At 47.5% G+C, this 23,946-nt stretch overlaps 5 protein-coding genes across 5 annotated transcripts; 3 read left to right on the top strand and 2 right to left on the bottom strand.

Moving 5' to 3' along the window:
* Positions 1–333: 333 nt before the first annotated feature.
* On the top strand, positions 334–1,627 carry PCOAH_00030910 (Uncharacterized protein; the record flags this gene model as incomplete). The annotated part of the gene is made up of 2 exons (XM_020059891.1): positions 334–1,027; positions 1,587–1,627. The coding sequence occupies 2 exons, from the start codon at positions 334–336 to the stop codon at positions 1,625–1,627; spliced, it is 735 nt and encodes a 244-aa protein (XP_019915236.1).
* A 1,197-nt stretch (positions 1,628–2,824) lies between these two features.
* On the top strand, positions 2,825–6,898 carry PCOAH_00030900 (ATP-dependent RNA helicase; the record flags this gene model as incomplete). Its single annotated transcript, XM_020059890.1, has 1 exon — positions 2,825–6,898. The coding sequence occupies one exon, from the start codon at positions 2,825–2,827 to the stop codon at positions 6,896–6,898; it is 4,074 nt and encodes a 1,357-aa protein (XP_019915485.1).
* A 1,105-nt stretch (positions 6,899–8,003) lies between these two features.
* PCOAH_00030890 (Single-strand binding protein) lies at positions 8,004–8,843 on the bottom strand (the record flags this gene model as incomplete). Its single annotated transcript, XM_020059889.1, has 1 exon — positions 8,004–8,843. The coding sequence occupies one exon, from the start codon at positions 8,841–8,843 to the stop codon at positions 8,004–8,006; it is 840 nt and encodes a 279-aa protein (XP_019915198.1).
* Positions 8,844–11,239: 2,396 nt separating this feature from the next.
* PCOAH_00030880 (Uncharacterized protein) lies at positions 11,240–19,177 on the top strand (the record flags this gene model as incomplete). Its single annotated transcript, XM_020059888.1, has 1 exon — positions 11,240–19,177. One exon carries the CDS (start codon positions 11,240–11,242, stop codon positions 19,175–19,177), a length of 7,938 nt encoding a protein of 2,645 aa, XP_019915296.1.
* Positions 19,178–19,739: 562 nt separating this feature from the next.
* On the bottom strand, positions 19,740–21,562 carry PCOAH_00030870 (Uncharacterized protein; the record flags this gene model as incomplete). Its single annotated transcript, XM_020059887.1, has 5 exons — positions 19,740–20,108; positions 20,247–20,325; positions 20,478–20,655; positions 20,792–20,914; positions 21,171–21,562. 5 exons carry the CDS (start codon positions 21,316–21,318, stop codon positions 19,740–19,742), a joined length of 897 nt encoding a protein of 298 aa, XP_019915436.1.
* Between the last annotated feature and the right edge of the window lie 2,384 nt (positions 21,563–23,946).

The following is a 23,946-nucleotide window of genomic DNA, read 5'->3' as shown; positions in this document are numbered from 1 at the left end:
AAAAAAAAAACAGGCAAATGTAGCAACATGCCTGTATTATGAATACATTTACATCCCTGCGGACCCCGCTAGTGGGTACCTCCAGAAAAAAAAAAAAAAAAACGCTTCCAATCCGAGGACGAGCAAATGCTTAGTATGCTTGTCAAACAACACGCCTTTTCTCTTCACAATCCTCACCTTTTAAAAGCAGAAAAAAAAAGGCGATCCCGCTAGCATTGCGGGACGAGAATTCCCGCATCCAGGAGATACTATGTAAAGGGGGTATACATAATTCCACCAGGGCTAGCCCACCTTTCCTTTTCAATCCCCTCCTTCCTTCGCTTTGGAGAAAACATGCCAAGCAAAGCTGGGAGAGTCAGGATGCCCCCTGACAACAGACTCCCCGTTTCGGCCTCCCTCAAAACATCAGACATATGGAAAAATTCAGTTGGGTATGATCCTTACGCGTCCGTCGAGGAGATAAGCAAAAGGGAGCTGAAAAAAAAGGAAGAGACGAATGAAGAAATCAATGAGAAGGCCAAGAGCCTGTTCAGTTTGGCCAGATTAACCGGCACTGCTTCCGCTACGATCCCCGGGGCGTGCACCCTGTGCAATCATATAGGTCACTTGCCCTACCAGTGCAGAAATCTGATAAGCCTGGAAAAGCTAAACTTCCAGAACGACATAAAGGAGGAGGCGGAGGACGACCTGAAGGAGCGCCGCAACCTGGGCATCGTCAGCGATAGTGACAGTAGCGAAGGCAGCAGTGATGATGGGCGGGACAGTGAAGACTCGGAACGCGAAACGAAGAAGAAGAAGAAGAGGAAGCACAAGCGCAAACGCGAAAAGCGAAGGGACAAACGGGAGAGACGATCCCGCAAAGAGGAGAGAAGACCCCACGACGAGGAGAAGCGATCCCGCAAACACGCAAAACGGAGGGACAAGGACAAAGCGGAACGCCGTCGTCACAGCAGCAGGGACCGCAACAAACCAAACGTGAAAAAGAAGGAGAAGAGGAAAAGGAGGAGGAGTGAAACGGACAACGAAGGTGTGCGGGAAAAACGCCACAGGGGGAGGAGCTCATCAATCACGTGAAACATTTGCAGGGAAACAAAAAGGGGATCATTGTGGAGAGGTGAACATACCCACCGACCGGAAGGACACATGTAACAACGTGCAGAAAAAAGGAAAAACGTGGTGCAGCGCCAATTTTGTGAAAGACGAACCAGCAGTAACTCGGAGTGTTGTCATATCTTCCCTCCTTTTGGATCCTCCCACACACACAGGCACCTCTCATTTGTTTGTAATGTTTAAGACAAGTGGGAATAGTTGGAAGAACACGTGCAACGAGCACAGAGTCCATCTGGGGGGACTGACTTCCCCCCGTTCGGCAACTGAAGAGTCGTTTTCGCGGCGTGTGCACACATGTATGTTTTCTCTCTTTAAAGTTAATTCAATTTTTTTCTGTTAATTGTTCCGTCATTTGTGTATAATTGCTTTTGGTGTGCCTTTTTTTTTTTTTCATAGGGGGGGGTGCAGAATAATGTGGTTGGCCCTTTCTCCATTCCTAACGGTACGCCCCCCCCTTTTTGTTTTTCATTTCTCAGCAAAGCTACAAAAGCAAACTGCTAGACCGTCCATTAATTAATTTTTTTTTTCTTTCGCATTTGATGTGAAGACGGTTAGCAAAAAGGATTTGAGCCGAATTGTGCATTTCCGATGGAGTCACCAAAGGGAACTTCCTTGTGGCGCATCACACGTAACGTCTTCACTTTTTTTTTGTCACTCTAACAACTTTCCGCTGCAGCATTTTGCGGATGGTTAGGAAAAGCAACTCCCATTTTAGCTTGCTCCCTGGGGAGGTGAAAAAAAAAAATACCCAAATGTGCCCAATGTATGTAAATGCCACGTCGGGAAAAGGCATACATCGGAGTGGTGAAAAAGGGAGAATTTCCTCCTCTATGCATTTTTTTTTTTATCTGATATGGGATGCACGTCCTACCAAACAATGACGGCGTTATTTATATATATTCCCTGTTTTGCTTTTTTTTTTCTCTCTATGTAGTGTCAGTTAACGCGCGTAGGAGGGGCCTAAACACGACACCACAAACGTTCTGCAGTTCGTGCATGTGTGAACCTATTGACTTGCTTCTTCCATGTCGACGTGAAAAAAGCGAACTCGCCGAAAGGCAGTAAAAAATAGTAACGTACTTCGCACTACGCTGACTACAGGTAGCGGTCCTCACAACATAAAAAAAAAAAAAAAAAAAAAAAAAAAAAAATGATTACCCTAACCTGCGCGGCGACGGGTGGAAATATGTACCATACGAGTATACCCCTGCGTTTGCATAAATATACACCACCATTATCATCGTTCTTTAGTAAAGTAGGAGAAAAAAAAAGAAACGGAAAATGAAGATGACCCTATGTGGGATGACATGAGAGAAGTACCTCTTGGAACTACGTCATCTCTCATGGCCACATGGGGATTAGCTCCCCTGTATGGTCATTTATGTGAAGGTGTTTTTTTTTCTGCTATTGGCTTCCCTATCCTTGCATGAACGATTCGCACAAACAACACGTGTGTGTTGTGCTGATTTCTGCACCTGAGCAGCTGCCTGGGGAAGTGATTTTCTCACCTAACCGTGGACGTGTGATGAACACGCCCTGATTTGTTTGCAAGTAATTGTTTCTAACCGTTGATCAGTTCGGAGATACCTCTGCATGCTTGCCGCTTCGAGCAGGAGAGAGAGAGTATCCCATCCAAGGGAAGAAGAACACACGCTCATCTGTGACAAGGACCACCCAAACAATTGTGACGCCCCCCATGTAGACTTCCCCCAAGATGAGTGACTACTACGACCATTACAGAAAGGACAAGTACAACAGCATCTCCAGTAGCAGCAAGCGGAGGCGAAGCAACAGTCGATATGATAACCATGAAAGGAAGAAGGAGCACCACGAGGAGGGGACCCACAAAAGAGCCAGGCCGCTGGAAGACGACGATGACGAGGAGGAAGCAAACTATCGTAGGGATATGCAATCCTATAGGGAGCGCCTGAGGGAACAGTGGGGTGACCGGATAAGGCGTGATCGAGATCGAGAAAAATATAACCAACGAGAGCGGGATAGGGACCGATCCCGTGACCGCTCCAGGGACCACCGCAGAGACAGGTCCCCCGAGGAGCGCCCCAAAAAATCCAAGAGGAAAGAACACCTCCACAACAGCAGTGACGAAGAAGACGAACACAAAGACCGCAGAAATGGCAGAGGCAGGCACCGAGTAAGCAGCGGAAGGCATCCAGAAGACGCTGCGAAAAGGAGGAGGTCAAGGAAACGCAGCACCAGTGAGGAGAGAAGTGACGACGGAAGTAGTGACAGAAGGAGGAACGAACGGGAAGACCTCCATCGTCAGCAATCCTCGGAAAAGCATTCGAAGAAGAAGAAAAAAAAAAGCAACTCCTCGTCAGACGAGCGCAGTAACAGCACGGTGAAGGAGGTGCACAAAGACAGACAAAGTGATAAGAAGAAAAGGGGAAGCAATGAGGGTGGTGGTGAACGACCCAAGGGGGGAGATAAAAATGGAACAGCGGTCGTTACGGCCATTACCGCTGTCCAAGGGGGGGACGAGCGAAACCACGAAGAAGAGAACAAGCTCTCCAGGCTGGAGCGACTCAAGCGGTTCGCGCAGAGGATCATGAACAGGGGCAACGAGGAGGCAAGCCCTAAGGTTGAGACGAAGGTCAACACGAAGGCCACCAAGTTTACCCTTAACAAGTCCACCAGCAGCGCCGGCAGGAAATTCGACCTGGACGTGTTTGTGGCAGACAGGCCAGACGGAGACGAGGAGGAAAGTGCTGCTGATGAGGAGGAGAAGAAGGGGAAGATGAAAATGCTAGGGAAGAGGAAGAAGGACAGTGATACACGTCGAGACTTGCTTCCCCATTCGCCCAGCAGGGGAGACATCGGAGAAGAACCCACAGAGGAACCACCTCCAGGGGACGATAATGAAGACCCCCTCGAAGTGTTCATGAGAAACTTGGAACAGAACTGCGGTGAAGTAGAGGGCGAAACGGTGGGTCCAAACCAGGCCATAACGCTGGAGGAGATCTACAGTTATGATGAGAACCGGCACCGGTTCGAGGGGGTAAAGCAGCCAGGGGGGGGAGTCACTGAAGAGGTGCACCAAGCGGATGACCAGATGCACCAAGTGGATGACCAGATGCACCAAACGGATGATCAGATGCACCAAACGGATGATCAGATGCACCAGACTGATAAGCAGCCACCCCAAAGCGCCGACCTGGAAGACGACCAGAACGGCGAGGAATACCACCGGTTGTTCATGCAAGCGCTGAGGAAGAAAGCCGAGGAGGAGAACGATGAAAAAGGTATGTCAGCACCCCATGATGCGGAAAGCAAGGCAGATAGTAGCGCAGACAGCAGCGAAGCGATCGAAAACCTGAGCGAAGACAGTGAATACAACGTCGAAACGAATGCCCTGAAAAAAACGAATAAGAAGCTGCTTCAAGTGAACCGCGATGAAGTGGAGTATCTACCCATAAAAAAAAACATCTACGTGCAGGTAAGTGAAATAACAAACATGAAGGACAGCGACGTGGACCTCTTCCGGAAGAACAACGGAAATATAATCGTGAGGGGGAAGAACTGTCCAAGACCAGTGCAGTACTTTTACCAATGCGGATTGCCATCTAAAATTCTACCGATCCTGGAGAGGAAGAATTTTAAAAAAATGTTTGGCATACAGATGCAGACGATCCCTGCGTTAATGTGTGGGAGGGACGTCATAGCCATTGCAGAAACGGGTAGTGGTAAAACCCTGTCCTATTTGTTTCCACTCATTAGACACGTTCTTCATCAACCACCCCTTCGAAATAATGACGGTCCAATAGCCATCGTACTTACTCCAACTAGAGAACTGAGCAAACAGGTGAAGAGTGAAGCGAGACCCTACTGCCAAGCGGTAAACCTGCGAATCTTGGCTGTCTATGGGGGATCAAACATTGGTACACAACTAAACACACTGAAGAGAGGAGTGGAAATATTAGTTGGTACCCCAGGTCGTATAATCGACATCCTAACGATAAGCAACTGTAAGGTAACTAATCTGAATAGAGTCTCCTTTGTCGTTTTGGACGAAGCGGACCGTCTGTTGGATCTCGGGTTTGAGTCTCAAATACACAACATTCTGAACAACTGCAGGAAGGACAAACAGACGGCCATGATATCGGCCACTTTTCCAACGTATATACAAAATCTAGCGAAGAAGTTGCTCTACAAACCGATCGAAATTATTGTAGGCGAAAAGGGCAAAACGAACAACAACATTTATCAGTTTGTGGAGGTTGTACAGGTCAGACAGAAGATCTATAGATTGCTAAAACTCCTTGGAGACTGGACCACCTACGGGTTGATCCTCATTTTTGTGAACAAGCAGTTAGAAGCAGATCTGCTATATTTGGAACTTTTTAAGTATGACTACAAGACGTTGGTTCTGCATGGAGGACAAGATCAAGCGGACAGAGAATTCACTCTACAGACATTCAAAGAGGGCAAAAACAAGATACTCATTGCCACGTCAGTCATGGCTAGAGGGATAGACATAAAGGATATCATTGTGGTGATAAATTATGAATGCCCAGACCACATAGAGGATTACATTCATCGTGTTGGAAGAACAGGTCGATCCAACAAAATTGGTTATGCGTATACTTTTGTCACCCCGGAGGAACAGGCAAAGGCTTACGACATCTACAGCCTCATTAAGAACAATATATATTACATGAACAAAACGATTGATATGCCTATAGAGTTGGAGGAACTCGTTAGGGAGTATACCCAAAGTAGTAACTACGCTGAGGTGAAGAAGAAGGGGTATAAAGGGAAGGGGTTCAAGTTTACCCCGAATGAGAAATCACGCCTCCAGATGGATAAGGCCAATGCGAAGAGGGAACTCGGCTTGGTGCGGGACAAAGACGGGGCGGCGGATAACCATCTCGAGGGGGATGCCCCCGACGGGGAAGTAGAAGGAGCAACGGCAGGCACAGTGGGGGAAAGTCCCATCCTGGGGGGAAGTGTTCCTCCACCAAAGCAAGCACAACAGCAATCACAACAGCAACCGCAACAACAACCGCAACAGAGGCATCCACAACCACCGCCACCACCCCCGCCGGGAGAACCCAGCCCACAAAGCGAAATAAAACGAATCGAACTGGAAATACAGAGAATAAAAATGAACGATACCATGGATCTGAAGCTGAAGGCCAAGCAGATAAATGAGCTGATGAAGACCTACAACTTCGTGGCGCTCCAGCAGAACACTGTCAAAAAAAATGCAGACGCCACGCAGGAAGCTGATATAGAAAAAATGGCCGAACAGGAAGCCACCAAGGCAACCGAACATATAAAGAACGAAACGGAAAGACAACAACTCTTTAACAAAGTTAAGCAGGAAGTGAAAAAAAAACTAATGGATAGCAAGCTGCAGAGCAACTCCAAAGCGGAAAACATTCATAGGAATATGCTTCTAAATTCTATGAGGACACGAAACATGAAAAAATACTCTCCCTTTATTCCTCACACGTATGTTATGGAGGACAACTCCATCATGCAGGAATTCTACATAAATGACTATACGCAGCACGTGCGGCTGAAGATATGCAACCGGGAGGTGCTCTCTCGCATTTCCGACATGTCTGGTGCAAGGTGCCAGATAAAGGGACAGTACTCCAACCCCAATCAGCCGAATAAGACAACCTTCCTGCTTGATGCCAAACCGCTACACATTGAAATCACCGCGTCGAACTACAACCAGGTGCAAATTGCGCATAATGAGTTCACCTCCATGATTAACCAGTTACTCCAAAATAGCAACATGAAGGGGCACCGCAAGGGGTGACGTGAAGCAACTGCACAGGAAAAAACAACATTGATGCAACCATATAGAGGGAATTACTACACTCATTTCGAACGCGTGGCGGGCACACCATCAGGCAGTTCACTTTGTTACACATGCCGCGTTGTAGCCATTCCGTTTTCGTTTCTCCACTTAATTGGCTAGTTTTTTTTTTTTTAATAATTAAATGCGTTAGCGTGTATTCCGCTGAGGGGATTGCATGCCGAGTTGCCACTCCGCCTACATTTTGACCGTTCCACGTGCCCATATTTTTCTGTCCTTTTCCCTTTTTGGGTCGTTTTTTCCAGTCCATTTAGCACTTCCCCGTTTTTAGCGTAACATTGAAAACGCCGTTGTTGTGCTTTTTTTTGCCCCACCGTTTGGCTCAAAACATTATTGTTAATCCGCGAGGGGAGAAATCTCTTTCAGTTGTTTATGAGATTGTTTAGCAGGCTGCTTAGCATACCGTTTGGAAACCCACTTAGTAGTCGCTCCTCCTACACACATTCGTACCTTTGGGAAGGGCTTCAAAGGGGGGTGCATACACGCCCACGCGTGAGCATATTTTTTTGTTGAATTTTTTAGAAAGTTCCACCCACGGTGGGACAAAAAAAAAAAAAAAAAAAAAAACGAGGGCACCCGGAGGTGGACATTTGCACACGCACGGCGCCAATTGCATACAAATAGGTGCACACAGTTTGCAACTTGGGAAAAACGACATGAAATGTTCAGAAAAAAAAAAATTAAATAAAATGGCTAGCTCACACAGGGGGTACGCTACACCAAATTCTGCAACGTTATGCTATCATATGTTGTGCTATTTTTTTTTTTTTCTGAACAGTTCATGTCGTTTTTCCCAACTTGCAACGGTGTGCAGGGGACAAATGCGGACCGTTCGGGTGACGCGATCCTATCTTGCTAGGGATACCTTCACTCATGCAGTGGTCAAAAATACTCAAATGTGTAAAAAGAAAAAAAAAAAAAAATATGACAGATTGGCTAGCTCGCCAGGTAAGAAGCTTCCATGTTTGTGGGCAACGGCTGAGCATCCCTCTTAACGCCAGAAATAGCAGAACCAAACTTACCACTTCTCCACTTTCACCACTTGTCATTCGTCAAACTCTTGCGTATTCATCTTGTCGTAGATGCCCTCCTCCTTCCCGAGGCCGTCCTCCAGCGAATCGAACCCCTCCGTAGCAGCGCCCTCCAGTCCGTGTGCAAAGTCATCCTGTTCCGCAGCAACATCACTGTGACTGCTCGATGGAGTTATCCCCTCGTCGGAGTTTCCCCCCAAACTGTTCGCAACATTCGGTTCGCTGTTTGAACTAGGACTTTCACTATTTTGCACATTTGAATTATTTCGCGAAATAAAATTTCGCTTGTCATCCAAAAATATTAAATCGCCTTTATTGTATGATAATACCACTTCCGTTATCTGTCTCGGCTGATTGGTTAGGTCATTGCCGAACCATCTCCTCGTGTGTAGCGATCCCTGAATGTATACTCTCCTTCCCTTTCGTAAAAATTTATCCACAAGGTCAACAATGTTCTGGTCATATACCACGATGCGATGCCAGTCCGTCTTGGACTTTAATTCATTTGTGTTCCTGTCTCTCCAAAACTCATTTGTTGCCAAGCTGAACGTAGCAACTTTGTCTCCTCCATTTAATATTTTTATATCTGGTTCGCAGCCAACTCGTCCTATGAGTGAAATTTTGTTGAGCGACTTTTCCCCCGTCATGGGTCTGTTGTTGTAGTACCTCTTACCCTCGTAGTTGTAATCGCTTTGCAACTTCGTTTTGAAAAGATTCACCTTGCGGGTGGAACTTCTCCTCTGGTTTGAATTACCCCCCACCGTCAACTTGTGCATTTTCGGGTCCCCCACGTATCCCCATATTGCTGGAAGGCACAGGACGTACATCACGCTGGTTAGCAGTAGCGCCTTCATGCTTCCTTTTGGGGGGGTTGCATAATCGCAGCGCGGGGGGACAAACGGGATGACAAAATGGGGAGTATCTTATTTTGGAGGAGAGAGACGAACGTCGGTGGGCAACCTGCCACGCGTTAGAGGCAACCGTCAGTGTGCTGTTTTAGTGACCATGTCGACGAAGCAGCCATGTAAGCACCATATAAACAGCGACCGGGAGGTAGGGGAAAATTTAAGCCACAGAGGTTATCAATCTTAAAGGGAAAAAAAAAGTTTCATCCATGTGGTTCCCGCTATTTCGCTCTCTGCACCTTTGGAACTCTTCCTGGTGAGATCAAAACGGAGAAGAATACATCCGTGGGGGAGAGAGTCATACCTTGGTACAGGTGTGCACCGTTTTTAACATCTGAACATTAACGCTGGGGGGGAGGCCATTCCTCGCAAAAAGGAGTTACATGCGGAGTCCACCTGACAAGGTCGCTGTATTATGAACTACCGCTCAACCCAACTGCCGGACCGCACTGCAGTGGGGAAAAAAAAAACGACACAGAAGGAAGGCAAGTAGCCCCCCTCCCCTTTTTTTGGTCATCCCCGTTAACCTATGGATGCTCAGAAGAATTTTAATGCCCCCCGAGTGGGTTCTTTCTTTTGGCAACTAAACAGATTGCTCTGACGCCGCCACCCTCGTGCAAAAGGATAAAGGAGTTTATGCAGAAAGTAGGCCACCTATACATCCTATCCCTTCTGTAACGCTCAGCGTCGCTGTGCTGCTCACCCATGGTGGAGTGTCCATCCATGGCCTAATTCTTGTGGACCGCTTGCGAACGTTTGCCGCCCATTTGAAATTGCAGTCAGGATTACTCTCCCCGTTCTGTTGTTTTTCCTTCGCGGTCACGATTTAATAATGGGCGAGCATCGTGCCATGCTCCTCCGTCAGCCACATCGCAGGGGTTCCTCATTTGTGGTCGAGCATGCAAGACGTGCAATGCTGAGTGACCGGGTTACTCCCTCTTTGCGCTGCACAACGGATTGAAAAGTTGTGTCCACCTACCAGCACACGTATTCCATGCATTGCACACCAAAAGGACACACCTCTGAGGTTGATCCTGTGAAAGTGACTGTAACTCTCCCTAGTGTGCTGGCCAAAATGTTGGCCCCCATTCGATAATTTTCCCGCCCGAGAAGAACAAACATGTAAAGTTTCCTTCCGTTATCGTATTTTCCAATGCAGGTTCTCCAACACTCATATAGCAACTTCTTCCCTCTCCTGGTACATACGCCTGTGTGTGCATTTTGCTTGTCCATTTTCACCTGCCCTGTTGCCCCAAAACTGCACGTCAGTGCATGTGTATCCTACCCCCCATGTGCACACGCTGTGCAGTGGAAGGACGGAGTGACTACGCTGTTAAGGTGGGGAAAAAAAAATACTTCCCCATTTGTTCACTTAACCGGTTTTAACTGCCTAATCGCTTCCACACAAAGTTGTGCACCTTCCCAGCGGGCACAAGTACAAATGGGGGGAATATCATAATACGCGAGAGAACCGCGCGTGCGCCGCATGTACATACAGAAGACAAGGAAAAAAGCAAAACAAAGCAAAGCAAAGCAAAGCGAAGCAAAAGTACTACCACCCCCCGTAGTATGTTCAGTGGTCGCTATGCGTGCCACTAGTTCTCTGCCCCACCTCCGTCCCGTCCTTCCAAATCACCCTTCAACGCAAGCGAAAGTATCATCGTTAACTTTTGCCGAAGGTGCATTACACGGGCATATGCATCGGTGCATTTTCGCTAACCGGGTTGGCGGCATACTCACTGGTGTGTAATCGCTTCGGCGTGCAACACGTTCCTTTTCCATGCACATACGCTCGCCCCCCCTCTTCGTATACCCGTGCAACCACGCGGACACAACTTTAAGACCTCCCTCCCCGCAGCCAAAAAAAAAAAAAAAAAATTCTTTCCCCAATGGTTGGGTAAACTCGTTTACACTTAAAAAGAATTTTTCTAATCAGCAGTTAGGTGAAACAAGGTAATAAAAAAAATACACACCATGTTTACAGAATTTTTTTTTTTTCTCTTTGACAGCATGAGAGAGATTCCTTGGTTGTAACGCTCATAACCCTAAACCACACCCCTCCGTGAGCAACCACTTTACCCGTCTTCTGTGTATTGTGCACCCGGTCTTACTTCCGCTCCGTGGGTATATTCCCCCCGAATGTACTTGTCTCGTTCCACTTTGCATTTTTATTAAAATAATTTTTTTCCATCCGTTTGGTTTTGTTGTGGCTACCATTTGTGTGTACCGAATTGGACACGCGCAGGTATCGGATAGAGCGACCCGCTTGTCTGCGTTGTCACCACCAGCAGTTCATATAGCAGCACCAGTTTGTATGCCACCACTACCCCCCCTATGTGTGCACCATGAGCCTATACAACAACATTGTGGATCTGATTAAGAACAAAAAGGAGGTCATAAAGGAGGAAAAGAAGCAGAGGGCTCTGAGTTGCCATTATCGAAAGAGCAGCGTCAAGGGGAGCAACGTCAGGGCGAGCAACGTGAGGGGAAGTAGTGTACGGGTAAGCAGCGTCCAGGGAAGTAGTATGCAGAGCCCCCCCGATGGCGAACTCACGCGGAACGCCCTCGTAAAAAGTTTCCTGTCCGCACACAAACAAATAAAGGAGATACTGACACTGAAGGATGTGTCTCCCCAAGCGGCAACGTATATCCTCACTGTGGAGCTGGAAAAAATAGAGATATTAAAAAAGTGCGACAAATGGAAAACGGTGCCTTATGTGTATCAGAAAACAGCGGAAGAACTTATACTCAGGAAAAGAGAGTACTTGAAAAAGCTACAAAAATGCCATGCGAAGAATGGTACGAATGGTACGAATGGGACACAGGGGGAGAGTTGCCTTAGTAAAGTTTCCACTACGAATGGTAGGTCTAGGTCAGTCCATCACGATAAGGTGAGGACCTCAGTTCGCTTCAACAACCTCATCCGTTCGTGCTCGCACAGACAGGTGGGTGCCCGTGAATTTGTGACAAATTTTAAGGGCCCAACTGGAGGGGGGGCCCAGGAACAGGGGAAGACACAACAGCAGCAAAAAAGGAGGAAGAGCAGCACCACCACCAAGTCGAACAGGGAAGACGCAACACGGAGTGAACTAACCAGCGAAGTGAGCACCGTTGGCGTCAGTAAGGCAACCCCATCAGGTGAAGCGACCAGTACCGTGGAACGCATCGTGAATTACCGAGGTTGCTTCTATGATGGTTCACCCGCTGTCAATGACCACCCCGAAGTTGTTTACCCCCCGGGGAACTGTTTCTACTATTACCAGCACGGGGAAGCAGAAGAACCAACCAACGTAGATGCATCCAACGTGGGTGCATCCAACAGTGTTAAGCATGTCCAAGTGAAGAGAGAAAACCATGGCGGAGTCGAACCCACCAAGCAGAATAATCCCCTGCGTATGAAGGAGTCAAAAAAAGCAAAACGGACGGATGAAGAAGATCAAACGAAAGACGAACTCCTGCAAAGGAAGAGCAAAGGGAACGAACAGAGTTGCCTCTCCATGCCATACAATCACAGTGAGAGAAGTAACAACACGTGTAACTTCCTAAGCATAGGTAACCTCATGCCACAAGGATGTACCAACAGGAGAGAGATACAATACGAATGCTTCAACTTAAAGAGACAGACATCCTGTGTGAATTTTAAGAAGACCATTCCTAACTTTGAGAGACATACCGTCTCTTCATTTATTAAAAATTTAAGTGCACAGAGGTCTATTCAAGAGAAGAGGCTCAGTGACAAGGTCAGTAAAAGGGAGGTCGGGAACACCCACAGTGGGAAGAAATCGCTACTCGGTTCGAAAAGAGATATGGCTAGTAGGAGGAGGACTCTATCCAATGTGAAGCGTACCATGTCGGAGGGAAATGCTTTAACCAAGTCTTCCAAAAGGAAAGTGATGGATAAACTTGGGATGATGGATAAGCTGGAAAAATTAAACATCCTAAACGAGCTGAAAAGGATCAATAGGTTGCCTCAATCTTCCAAGGGGAATCTAGGAGGAGAGGAAGAACTCCACAGGGAAGACCTTCTGAATTGCCACCTCTTCAGTGACCACCTGAACGACGATGACGACGCGTTCGAGAAGCTCTGGAACACCGTGATGGAAGAACAAATCTCCCTCGCAAAAAGGATGAACTCTGGAATCAACAACAAATTTGACCTCTATCATATTGGGGGCCTTAATGAGAACTACTCCTGGGTGAAGAACCTGAGAAATTACAGCAACTCGATGAGCAGAACGAGGCAGAGCTGTTCGAGGGGTAGCATCAAGGGGGGCAGCCTCAGGGGGGGTGGTTCTAGGACATCGTTCTCTAAGTCACTGAGCAGGTCGAACAGTAAAGCGATCCCGAAAAAGAAGAGGACATCCGTTCGGAAGAGTGTCCCACGTGGGGGAAGCATCAGTCAGATCGGTACAACCAATCAGCTGAACAGAACCCATCAGCGGAGTAGCGTCGCCCCGATGGTTAGACCCCCCTCCCCAGCGCTCTCCGAAGACGACCCCACTAACAGCAGCGCCAGCAGCGACGAGGACAATTACAACCACCACGTGCACGTCAAAAGAGGCCTCTTCTGCACGGACGACCCGCCAATCATAGAGGAGATGAAGGAAGAGAAACACCACCCCATGCAACACGGTAGAATAGATGAGGTATCCCCCCTAACGAAAGACACAACAAATTGGCCCGACCCAGGGAAACACTTCCTACAAGCGGAAGACAAATCTCCTTTGGAAAAAATGCCCAAAAGAAAAAGTTACACAAAAATGAATGAAAAAATTATGAACAAGTCAGGTAAAATAGAACAGACGACTTCCCAAACGAAAGGATTTTCTCCTCCACGGGTTTACGAAATAATTATTAACGTCCCAAAGAGGGATAATGCTGTGGGGTACATGGAGTCCCAGTTTTATTCTGCAGAAGAACCAGCTGGCAATTTGTACACATCCCATAGTAATGAGAAAATGGATGACTCTGCTGACCATGGAATTCGCCTGACTTGTGCAGGTGAAAATTGCAACGTTGTAAAAAACGAGTGCACCAATTTGAAGCTGAAAAGGAGACACGTGTATAAGAACAACGCCGATAACTGCGTCGACTACTGCACCGATAATCACAACTACCTCACCAACTGGAAGAAATACGTAAGTAACAATATACAGAGGGTGAGCGACTTTGCCAAGGAGAACAACTGTGCAGGGGTATCTGCGCCTGTCTTCTTTGCTGCAAAGGGGCAGAGCAACCTTTGTGTGGGATTCAATTCTGTGGATGCAAGAAATGTGCAGGTTGGAACGGCTGAAGGATTTAACGATGAGGGCATTGTGGATGCCGTGAAGAGTAAGGTAATTTTAGCAGATGGGGGGAACAATCGGAAGGATTCCCTTGTGAAGGGACCTTTCCAGGGGAAGGACGCGTTGCAGCACTCAGAGGGAGGACTTCCTTTCTTCGATAACCCCCTCAGCGTTGGTCATAATATTGTGTTGAGTGGGGAAGCAGCCCCGTTGGAAGGGGCACTGCAAAACGTGGGGAAGAACCCCAGTGTAGGACTACCCCTCTCTAATGTGGACCCACTAAAGTATACAACTCAGCAGAGTGTAGAAAGTGCAGATCACAACACAGATACAGTCGGGGATGTACTGGATGCATACTTAGGGGTCATGAAGGGAAACGAATTTATTCGCCAGTCTATCTTAAGAAAAGATGAGAAGAACGGTGCAGTTACTACTACCGTTGTGGGGAAGGGCCAAGAAGTGCTTCACTCAGGGGTGAAGTTTCCCCCGGTTGGTAGTTCAGTAGACAAAGTGGAGATTCCCCATGCGGAGAATTACAACCAAACGAACAGGAGACCCACCACGTGTAGCTTGCCAGTCGCTACCAACCAGACAGATGAGGTAACCAAATGGGGAAAGGACAAAGACGCCATGGTGATGATGCCCCCCCCTTTGGTAGAATCCAACCCAGACAACTACATACTAGTAAAGAATGTTATACCTATCCCAAAACTCCAGTTAGACAAGATCCAACAGAGCAAGAATTTTAACTCCTACGAAGTGTGCTATGTGAAGGATTCGCAGGGTGGGTTCAACGATCCTCACCATGCAGGTAACCCCGTAACAGATGTAGATCCAACAGGGAAAATGAATGTTGACAAAGTGACCTGCTTACGTGGGAACCTCTTCGGGGTGGCCAATCCGACCTGCTTCCCCATCATCACCTGCAACAACATTGCAATAAAAGGTTCGATGGACCCCTTCGTCAGCAGAATGAATTGCTTTCGTGGCACCGATCCGAATGAACCCTCAAAGAATAACAATGAAGTAGATGCAGACAAGGACCTACTGCATCTGGAAAGTAAGTACGCGCGAAGCCCTATCGGAGTGCCTCCAATGGGTGAGAAGAAACAGATTCATCTGCCAGACTCCGCATCGCAGGAGAAGATTGAAATGGATATCAGGTCCACCACCGTTCACTGTGATGAGAACAATTCGAACGAAGAAAATGGGTTCACAAGACTAAGAACCAACGTTACAGATGCAACCAACTTCCCTTCCAACAAGACCAATTTTACGACGGGGGATCTTCCCGTCAACTCGGGGAAGCCACCTGATTGGGATGATCACCTCCCTCCAGGAGAAAATAAAAAAACAGGGGCTGCTTCTCCTAACCAGGGGGAGAACATATCCCTTCAGCGTGTCCCTTCCGTGACACTATCTACACCGCACATGAATAAGGGGTTCACTAATGGGTGCCAAAACTTCCGATGTGACATGAGCAGTATCCCTGGTGTCTCGAAGCCAAACTTGAATTGCATGCAAGGGGAAGAGTCCCTAGCTGGTCTTCGCTGCAGTGACGTCTCTATAGGAGTACCCTTAGGCGGGTGTGTAAACGTGTGCGGGTATGCCAGCCATGGGGGGCCAACGAGTGAGCATCCCGTCGGTCAGAAGGGCCGTGAACCCATCACCAAGGAATTGTCCTCCAGCGAAGCGCTCTCTATTCCAGCACAAACGAATGAACCCATCAACAGTGAACCCATCAACAATGAACCCATCAACAATGAACCCATCAACAATGAACCCATCAACAATGAACCCATCACCACCGAACCCATCAAGAATCAACCCATTACTACTGAAGAGCACAAGGAGGCACCCCCCAAAAAGTCCTACGCCAACATGATTCTGGGCTTTTTCGGCATAAGAAGAACAAGCGAAAATGGCAAAGCAGATCAAGGTGGAGAAAAGAAGATGGAAGGACCAAACGAAGAAATAGCAACAGGATCAAAAAAGGTCCCAACAAATGTAGTAAATACTCAGGTGCCTATTTTCTTTAGGAAGAAATACCAGAATGCACGTGCAAGCGATTGCTACGGGAAGAACCTTGAACGTGGGTGCATCTCCCTGGGCAGATCCAACGGGTGCGTCCTTCCCTCCATGACGAGCTTTGTGGGGAACGCACAGAAGAAGGTTACCACGGTTGGTAACGCATCCAATCGGGGGTCCTGTCTAGACATGTCTGCCATCGGTAGAAGAAGCTTCTCCACCCACTGCCCTAACATGAACGGATTGAAAAACGGGGCAAGGTTGTGTAATATAGGGTTCATTCCGAGGGGCGCTAAACAGGTGAACGGCTATTACAACACGCGTAATGGAGTCATGTGCAGTAGGATTGCGGATCTACACGTGAAGCCCATGAGGTACATGCCCCATTCGAGGAGCGGGTCCCATTGGGGGCAAAACGGTCGACATGAACCAAACGAACGAGACAGCTTCGACCGTGGTAGTAGAGGAGGCAGACAAGACGGACCAAACGGATCAGATGGACCAAACGGATCACATGGACCAAACGGACCACCACCCCCAAAGTTCGGAACCAGTGGAGAGGCACCCGAGGGAAGCGCAGCGAAAGGATGCATAGAGACGCACGCAGCAAAGAAGAATTGTCCACCCGTAGTGGGTAACTTTCTAGGGACACTTCCGGGTAGGAGGGATCAAGTGCCGCATCCAGGGAAGGACCTCCCCCCCCAGGTGAGTAGCTACATGAGTAACTACGTCAGTAACTGCAGCCGCGTTGGAAGGAGGGGAGGCAGCTTACACGAAGCGAACGAGATGGAAGATGAAGATGTGGTACAAGAGAAGGTTGCCTACCAATGTAGCAGTCAGGGTGCCCCTAAATGGGGAATTCCCTACAGTGGGACCACGCCAAGTACCTCCATCCAAAGATACCAGAGTGAGAAGTATCTGACCAGAAGAACAAACGAAACTCAACCAGATAAGTATGCAAGGGATATGTCACAGGGGAATGCAGTCGACCTCTCCTGCAAAATGAAGACTTCAGAAAATCCTCCCCATGTGAATATAACGCACCAGCAAACATTCCTCATAAACGGAGCGACTACTCAAAGGACGATGGGGACTGTTCCTCCTATGATGACCCAGTTGGGAAAGAAAGAAACGGGGTTGCCTACTTTTAATGCACCCAGTGTGGTGCAATATAATAGGGCCGTTCTTATCGGTGCACCGAGGATAAGTGCAAATGGTCTCATCACCCCAAGTGAGAAGTACATAAGTAACCTGGCAAGTACACACTGGGACAAGAAACCTCTACAGATGCGTAACGCACCCGCAGGTCTGAGTGGCACATCTGAGTATGTCTACAGGAGTAGGTTAGCAACTGTGCAGGGAGAGAACAAGCAAGAAGTTAAGGAGAAGGAGGGAAGCGTCATGCAGCAAAGGGAGGTGGTTCCAGGGGGGGCTAAACAGGTAGAGGGGGAGGAGAAGAAAAGAGACACACACGGGGAGAAGGGCTCTGGTGAGGATTATTCGATGCAACCTTGGGGGGGAGAGTCAGACGAAAACGACGCTGAAGAAGAAGAGGCGACTGAGGAGGAAAGTGCTGCTGATGAGGAGGAAGACGAAGAAGCGTCTGATGAAGCGTATGATGATGAAGAGGAAGAGGAAAGTGAAGTAGACGTGGAGGAGGAAGAAGACGAAGTGGAAAGTGGAGTGGAAGAAGAAGAGGTCGAAAGCGAGGTGGACGAAGTTGGAAGTGGAGTAGAAGAAGAAGAGGAAGAGACGGAAGAGGATAGTGTAGAGGAGCAACAGGATGAAGAAGAAATGGAGGAAGATGAAAGTGCTGAGGATGAAGGAGGGGAAGAAGAAAAAGTCGAAGAAGAAGAAGAGGAGGCAGAGGAAGACGAAGACGATGACGACAGTGATGAGGAGGAAGAAGAAGAGGATGATCAGGTAGATGAGGAAGAAAGTGAAGAAGAAGAAGCTGAAGATGACGAGGATGATGATGAAGAGGAGGAGGAAGAGATCGAAGAAGAGGTTGACGAGGTGGAAGAAGAGGAGGAAGAAAACGATGAAGAAGACGAAGAAGTGGTGGAGGAAGAAGTGAACGAGGAGGAAAGTTCAGGGGATGAGGAAGAGGAAAGTGAAGTAGACGTGGAGGACGAAGAAGGGGAAGACGTTGACGAGGAGGACGATGAAGAGGAAGAAGAAGAATTAGACGAAAGAGAAGAGGAAGAAGAGGAAAGTGGAGTAGATGTGGAGGAAGATGAGGAAGAAAGTGACGTGGAGGAAGAGGAGGAAGATGACCTGGCTGGTGACGCCGACGACGAGGCGGACACGGAGGAATCCCCCCGTGCGTATAAAAACGTTCCAAGGCAAAACACCTCAGGGCAAGGCGTCCTCCTTCGCAAAAGCACAAAATGTGTGGAAGAGAACGAGGAAGACGCCAACAGCTACCTGCACGGAAGTGCACACACCATAAACTCCGATGCGATGCGTAGGGAAAGCAACGAATCGCACACCTTACAGGAGGAGGGAACCTTCAGATCGTCACCAAGTCATTCCGATGATGAAACGGAAGGACGTGTGTTTTGCGCAAATATGTCTGGAAAGCATCCCAGCGCGGAAAGGTCCTCACGTGAAACCATGCTACGAAGTGACCTCAGTGGTTACATAAGCGAACAGCATAGAGGAACGCACCAAACGTATGCGGGGGAGAAGCATTTCCACCCCGGTGCCGGTTTCCCTAAAGAATACAGGAAGGACAACGCATGTGATGCCGACGGGTCATATAAGTACTTGGACGAAATTGCCAAGAAAATGGAACTAGAAAAAAAAGGCAACGAAGAGCTGAAAAAGAAACTGCAGGAACAGATACTCATACAAAGGGGCCTCGTCCGAATGAAGGAACAGCAACAGGTGTACTTGGAGCTCCTCAAGAAGAACGACGCGCAAAATTCGAAGGGGAAGGCGCCCGTCCCGCAGTTCGGGCTTCAGTGATCAGCTAAACAGCGCAGAGGAGCGGTAAAAGCATGTAGGGGATGCACCCCTCCAGAGGAAGGTTCTCCAACCCGTTTTTAACCGCTCCAGTAAAACGCCCTTTTTTCCGATACCTCTACTTGGACAAATGCAGTGCGCGCTCAGCAGTTGCTTCCCCTCTGATGTGGCCACCGTGCACATCTCCACGTTCGCAAATGTCCCCAAAGTTAAATGACGCACAACTTTTTTTTTTTTTTTTTTTTTTTAATGTGTAAAGACATAAATTAAAATTTGTTAATGCTTCATAAAATTGGCGCAGTTTTTTTTTTTTTTTCCTTCCACATGGCTGTAGAATTTAAAATGGCTGGATGATGAGAGGTGGGAAAGGGACTCCCCGGAGAGTTCCTAACAAAGAGGGGTTGACGTCCTGGGGGGAAGAAACGTCGTCCCAGGCGCTTTTGCAGTAAAAAGCTAACGCTGCTATTCCGCCTGGACTAGCACAAAAAAAAAAAAAAAAAAGGCTCAAGGGTCTTTTCGCCGATACCATCACAAACTTTGTTGCAATACGACACGCTTTATCATGCTACGTTAAGTCCACCGCTCCATCCGGCGTCAACTTGACATTCGGCTCAGCATTCATCTTGGACTTTATTTGGTAAAGAAAGTGTACCTTCCAGTTGTCCAACTTGGTAATGCGGTCATACTCGTGCACAACTTCCTCGAAGTATTCTACGTCTTGTTCTGTCACAGCTTCGATAATATTATCCAGGAACTTTTTCTCCCTCGAATTTAAAAAACGTGGGTCGTTCATGCAGTATTTGTCGATGGAGATTTTCGCGTTGACTAGGTCCCCCAGCACGACATGTAAAATGCCTGCCTTTATGTAGTAGTCCCTCGCGCCGTACTGCAACAGCGTGCTCTTCAGGGCTTTCTCCGCTTCGTTCTCGAAGATCTGCGTGGGGAAAAACATCATGGGGAAAAGCATGAGCATACGTACCAGCAAACGTACATTCGTGTGCACACATCATATGTTCACATTTCCACACAAGCGTGATGGAGAGCACACACACACACACACTGCTTTACTTACCGAGATGGCCTCTTCATGCTGCCCGCTGTACTGCGAACTCAGCTCCGCGTACTTCACGATGCATTGCGTGTAGGCAGACCTATGGAAAATTTACAAAATGACGCGCTTGTAAAATGGGGCCACTTAAAAACGCATTTTCACATGAACAAATCATGCAAAATGCATTTTTTTTTTTTTTTTTTTTTTTTTATTTCTCCTTTTGGCTAGCTGAACAGCTAGCTGACTGATTACTTGGAATATTCGTCCATTTCGAAGTAGTATGCCGCTTTTTTGTAGTACTTGGACGCATTGCCATATTCGTACAAATCTTCGTAAATTTCCGCGATGTTTTTTTCGCACTTTCCGCAGTTGGAGAAGCGCCCAATGGCTGCGTACATGTTGACAGCCTCTTCAATATGTTTTATGGCCTCTGCATGGAAAAGGGGGAGGAAGTTTGACCAAGATAAAGCCATCGAACAAAGTACACCCTAGTGGTGATGCGCTCAAACGAATCACGTTGTGTTGAAAGTGTGTGTGTAAAGTTCATACAAGGGGGGCGTCCCTACCCATTTTGTCATATTTTTTGGCTATATTCCCCGCTTCCAAGTACGCATTCGCGCAGTAACTCGTCTCATTGTTATTTTTGTGCAGCACGGCGTTCTTCAGGATACATGCGGTGGCCTCCTTCCCTGCAAGGTGGGTTGTTGCCCAGGGGGGCGGGTGAATGAACATCAGTGCTAATAAAGGGCAGTGACAACTAACGGTCGGGTCAACGAACCGTCCGCTGTACAACATAAACACACGTCTGCCTTGCAACACACGACAAGCGTGAGTTCCTCTGAGGGGGAACTACGACGCGGCGACGAGGACGGAAGACCAGACATCTCTTTCTCCATCATGCCATGTGTCACCCCAAAACCACTCACGAAAAAAATGTTTCTTTACATTTGTGGCACAGTTTGTACTTGTTGGCCGCCAAGTTGTAGCAGTTGATCATTTCGTCCGTATTGTCGGCCCCAAAGAAGGAGGAGAGGAATCCCTTCTTGTTTAGCTGTTCGGCCTTCTTTTCCAGCTCCCTTGCCTCGTATTCCATTGTATGTGCGTTGGAAGGATCTCAACATGTACTCACACCTTTGGCCGTGAATCGATCTTTGTTCTTTAAGCGCGCAGCGAACGCGCGTATCGTACACGTATAAGCGAATTCGCTAAGGGGAAAAAATGGCGATCGCAAAATGACATCGAATGTTCACCTTAATTTTGCCATTCTCGCACTGTTTCCTGTCATCCTCTCTTACGCAATGGTGATATAAGCAGCGTAGAGTAGCACGTTTTGGCAATACTCCCCCTAATTTTTTTTTTTTTTTTTTTTTTTTTCACCAGTTGGCTGCCTCCATATAGGTTATTTTTTCTATCCGTCCCAATTCTGGCACAACTTCTTGCCGCATTTACGAGAACTGTTTAATTCAACTGCAAACCTGCACAAAACAACCCTTCCAATGGCATTCTTTCCAAGTCTCAGGAATTTTTTCATATGCAATTAGTTTTGTCACCCCGGATGTTATTCCTCTTCCAACTTCCCCTTCTTTGGTGAAATGCTATACAAAGTTTATGTTCCACAAAGTTACCTGACTGTGCAGGCATATTTTTGAGGGGACCTTTCCCCCGTGAGGGGAAAATACACTCATTATGTATATTTGTGAAAGGGCAAATATATATGTGAAATAGCTTTATTACTCCTTTTTTTTTTTTTTTTTTACGTGCTATGCATGGTGTGACACGCTTCTCCCGTTATAAGGTCTTATCGATTGGATGTTTGCAGTCCTCCCCCTTCCCCTTTTTTACGACAAATGGATGGGGGGCAACTCACATATGGAATGAATCTGTGTGCATGTGCAGTTAGAGATACTTCTACACAGCTGCATGACGGTGTGGAGACGTTGAACAGAGGAGACCACCAATGAAACTTCCCCACATGGACAACCCCACCCAGTTGTTAAACGGGACAAGGTGTGTTACACGTGTGTCTCCTTAACGGAAAAAAAATTATTTCTAAGAAAGACCGTAAAATGACGTCCAAATTAAAAAAACTCAACGGCTAAACGACTTATCCATCCTTCATAATATAACGGAAAAAAAAAAAAAAATATTACCCGTAACATTTTCACCTGAACGGTTCAGGCAAAAATGAGCAAAAAAAGGCCGGTCACCCTGATGAGGAAAACTGAATAATTTTTTTTTTCTCTTTCTTTTAAAGGGAGAACATAACTGGTGGGTACGTCAGAACACTATCGATATGTACGCGCAAAAGGAGACTTTCCATATGTGTGGCATGCCAAGTGGGGGTAATTTTTCGTTTCTCCATTTGCTGGACCCCCCCACCACGGATGGTTGAACTTGTATGTAACTCCCCAACGGCAACGCTGGTGCACTTTTCTTTTTTAACTCCCCTTCGTCATGTCCCCTACCCCCGCACAACATAAGCAAAAGATTTGCACGTATTCAAGCTCGAAAAAAAAAAAAAGTCACTAAACAATGGGTAACTCTATTCAGCAGTGCGCTAAGGTACTTTCACTGTGCTATGCACATCGCTGAGTGAGGGTATAAAACGTTTGAGCTAGTAACAACCAAAGTGGGGGAGAAACGCGAAAGATACAATAACTCATGCTTGTGTCACCTATGGTGTGCAACAAGAGAGGAGGATTCATGCATCAGCACAGGGCGTCAACCACTCGTTAGACACTCCGAGGAGAAAAAACGTTCCAATAGCACGTTTGGCCTCCCCCCTGTTGCGCCGTAACATCTGGGAAAATTAAAAATGCACAAACATGTTAACGCTTAAAAAGAGGTGTGAACCCACTTCTGAATCTCCGATCTTTCTCATCCATGGCGGGTGCTACCCCCCGACACACACACTTGCTTGCCACTCGGCCCATCGTAAAAAGGCATTTGCTAGAAACATTTGCAACTGCCAATACACGTCCTTCTTGGTGTTAAGGTTGGAGAAAGAGCTGAGGTCAGGTCAATCGGAAGGCCTCGATCGTGGGAGCACTCCGCGTGTGAGTGCCAGCACGCATAATGACACAGCACACGCAGCATAACAGTTGGTTTCTCCAGACTCAGGCAAAAAGGCGGGTTCCCCGTGGGACGCTCCGATAGCGCATGAAATTATGTAGGCACACGTAAGGATATGTAAATATGAACGTATGTATTTATGGTTTTTTTTTTTTTTTTTTTTTCTTTTCCATGCTTTTCCCTCCTTGGCAATCTGGAAGCCTCTTTCCCCACCTCGATTCTACGGATCAGCGTAATTGATTCACCGCCGCCGTCCTTCCCTTCTTATCCTCCCCGTGAAGGCCCCTTGAACGGGGATCCCAAGACAGGGAAATTCGGCGGGCTGTTAAATTGTCGATGCCGTCACCCGGGGACCTTGCGCAGAGGGATCCACGCACACACGGCGAGAGTACACGCAGTGTATGGATAAGCGGAGGAAGGCAAACAGAAGCGAAAAAAGGAGAACCTAATAAAGAATAAGCGAAGCATAACAAGCGCGTCCACGTGTTAGGAAGCCGCGCATCAGGACCTCCCTGCGGGAGCATGCAAAGAAAAAAAAAAAAAAAAAAAAAAAAAAAAAAGGCTCACCAGAGTCACCCAGAAGGGGACCTACCGCAGGATCACTAGAAAAGAACCCACGAGGGGAAGGCCCAACGTAAGACCACCGCAC

Source organism: Plasmodium coatneyi, chromosome 10 (genome assembly GCF_001680005.1).
Source record: "Plasmodium coatneyi strain Hackeri chromosome 10, complete sequence".
In the NCBI taxonomy this organism is placed as follows: domain Eukaryota; phylum Apicomplexa; class Aconoidasida; order Haemosporida; family Plasmodiidae; genus Plasmodium; species Plasmodium coatneyi.
The sequence above is the reverse complement of the archived record's forward strand: the minus strand, read 5'-3'. Positions and strand labels throughout refer to the sequence as shown.